The sequence below is a fragment of the Moesziomyces antarcticus genome, assembly GCF_000747765.1.
Source record: "Moesziomyces antarcticus DNA, scaffold: scaffold_v10153, strain JCM 10317, whole genome shotgun sequence".
NCBI lineage: Eukaryota > Fungi > Basidiomycota > Ustilaginomycetes > Ustilaginales > Ustilaginaceae > Moesziomyces > Moesziomyces antarcticus.
This window is the reverse complement of record NW_014638857.1, coordinates 1-2,324: the sequence shown is the minus strand read 5'-3', so window position 1 is coordinate 2,324 and position 2,324 is coordinate 1. Positions and strand designations below refer to the sequence as shown.

The 2,324-nt window shown below is 62.1% G+C and overlaps 1 protein-coding gene and 2 non-coding genes across 3 annotated transcripts; 2 read left to right on the top strand and 1 right to left on the bottom strand.

Moving 5' to 3' along the window:
* The first annotated feature begins 394 nt into the window (after window positions 1–394).
* On the top strand, window positions 395–468 carry PAN0_t153d0002. Its single transcript has one exon. It is a non-coding gene; the product is annotated as a tRNA-Pro (tRNA).
* Window positions 469–534: 66 nt separating this feature from the next.
* On the bottom strand, window positions 535–1,875 carry PAN0_153c6815 (uncharacterized protein; the record flags this gene model as incomplete). The annotated part of the gene is made up of 1 exon (XM_014797767.1): window positions 535–1,875. One exon carries the CDS (start codon window positions 1,873–1,875, stop codon window positions 535–537), a length of 1,341 nt encoding a protein of 446 aa, XP_014653253.1.
* PAN0_t153d0001 lies at window positions 632–703 on the top strand. Its single transcript has one exon. It is a non-coding gene; the product is annotated as a tRNA-Asn (tRNA).
* Window positions 1,876–2,324: the final 449 nt, after the last annotated feature.

Genomic DNA, 2,324 nt, shown 5'->3' with positions numbered 1-2,324 from the left:
GACAACACACCACAGCAGCGGGCATGCTTTGGTGTTCCCACTCCACGGAACGACAAAGTCGGTGCTGGCCTTGCCGGATCTCACCGTCCTTCTGTCAGAAAGGAGGGGGGATTGTGTCGGGGTCCGGGATCGACGCTGCAGAGTCCGATTGGGTCCATCGCTCTGGCCTGTCTCGCTTGCGGCGCAGCCCCACACCGAGTCGCTTCGCTGCATCCATCGCGATGGCGGCGGAGCATCTCGCCGTGCGGGAGCGCATGGTCGACCGAGGCGCGCATGACGTAATCCATGACGCAATGTGCTGGCAACGCGCGTCCGTGGGTTGTGTTGTCGGTGCGAGACGTAACATTGGTATTCGCGCGCAGCTCGCTCGCGTTGTCAGGTTGCGCCGAAAGGGTCCTCTCTCTTCGCTTGCTCGCTCGCTCGCTCGCTCAAGGGTCCAAACCCTGCGTCAAGACAGAGACAGGCAGGCAGTCAGTTCGAATGCTCAGAACGAAAATCGCATTCGCATGCCAGACTGCGACGACGGCGGCGGTGCTACGTGTGCTGTGCATGCACTCGGTCGGCATGCAGTGGACCGGCGCGCTTGGTGCGCAGAGGGTGGTGCGAGTCGAATGCCTCCTCCGGGTCGGTATCGCTCTCGGCCTGCTCCTCGTCTTGGTCGTCGTCCGAATCCGCATCCGAGTCCGAGTCGGGCACAAGCTGCGGCGCGTACACCTTGACGAGTTCGAATCGTTCGTCCTCCTCGAGCGCCATGAGCGCATCCATACTCGCATCCTCGCTGTACGCCGAGGTGTCGGGCTGGACACCCAAAAAGCTGCAGAGGGCGTCGGTCAGCTGGCTGGGTCGCTTGACGCTGAGCAGGAACGGTGCGCGCGGGACCTTGTGTACGTGCACCAAGCGGGCATTGGGGAAGAGCGCGGCGATATCGTCGGCGACGTTGCGATCGTACGGCAAGTCGCGGTCGCCTTCGACTACGAGCAGATCGCAGCGGACGGCGCATCGGGCCGACTCGGGCATGGGCTTGCGCAGCCAGTACAGATCGAACCACCAGTCCCTCGCCGCTTCGAGTCCTTGGTGGTGCAGCACGAGTCGTTCGAGCCACGTTCGCGAGAGGTACGAGGCAATGTGCGCCGGGATCGTCTCGCTGCCCGCCCAGCGAAAGGTAAAGCCCTGGACCACCTCGCCGGGCAGCCTGACGTCGTTAGAGCGCTGCGAGTGTTGCTGGTGCCACGATTCGGTGAGAAGCTCCTTGATGCCTTGGAAGGACTCCACCATGAACGGAGATTCGAGCTCGAGGATGGGAGAGGTGATCATGATCGACGTGAAAGTGTCGGGCCATTGGGCTGCCATTCGAGCCGCGACGAGGCCGGACATGGAGCAGGCGAGGATGTGGATGCCCTTGGCCCAGCGGATCTCTCCTTCCTTGCCGTTGGCGGGTTGGTAGGGTGAGAGGAGGAGGCGGATAAAGGCGAGCACGTCGGCGGCCTTGATGTCCAGATCATACTTGCGCGTGCTTGGATCGCGGATGGGCACCTCGCGCGTGAGGCCGTGGCCGCGCGGGTCGACAGCGACGAGATTAAAGTGCGCCGACAACGTCGAGTCGCTCAGCTGGTCGGCGAAGAGGTGCGCCACGCTAAAGCACTCGGACGGCAGAAACAGCACAATCGGATAGCGAGCATCCAGCTTGACCTCGCGCTTCGAATCCGAAGCTGCCAGATTGGAAGACGAGCTGAGCGACGCGGCGAGTTTCGAGGCGTGCGTCTGCGCAGCAGCAAACGTGCGGCACTCGGGCGTCGAGACGAGGTAGTGCAGCACAATCGGATCGTCCGCATACCGCAGCTGCGAATCGTCGCTCGGCAGCGTGAGGAACGGCATCTCCGATACTCGCTCTCGTCCCAAAGTGGTGGTTCTGAGGGTGGGAATGTGACGTTGCAAGACGAGGCGAGCAGAGAACAGCGCAGGGCTATATATCGGCCTTGCCGCTCACCATCTCGCCACTGCAACCAAGGCAAACCAGAGCAAAGCGAGCAAGCACATGCGTTGTTGTCACTCGCAACGCCCGGTGGCTGCAGCGTGGAATTGGTGGCTTGGGAAGCGTGTGATTTTTGGCGCCTTGCCTGGTGGCTTGCAGTTGTCGACGTCTTCTTTTTTTGGGCGGAAATCCCGTGTCGGATGCTGCCGTCCCGTCCTCACTCGCTCCCACGCACCGGCACACCCGCACGCCCGCACACGCCATCTACAGTCACAATCGCAATCCGCAATCGCAAGCAACAGCATACACACAATCCTGCATTGACTCCCAAGCTCTGGAGAGAGAGAGAGAG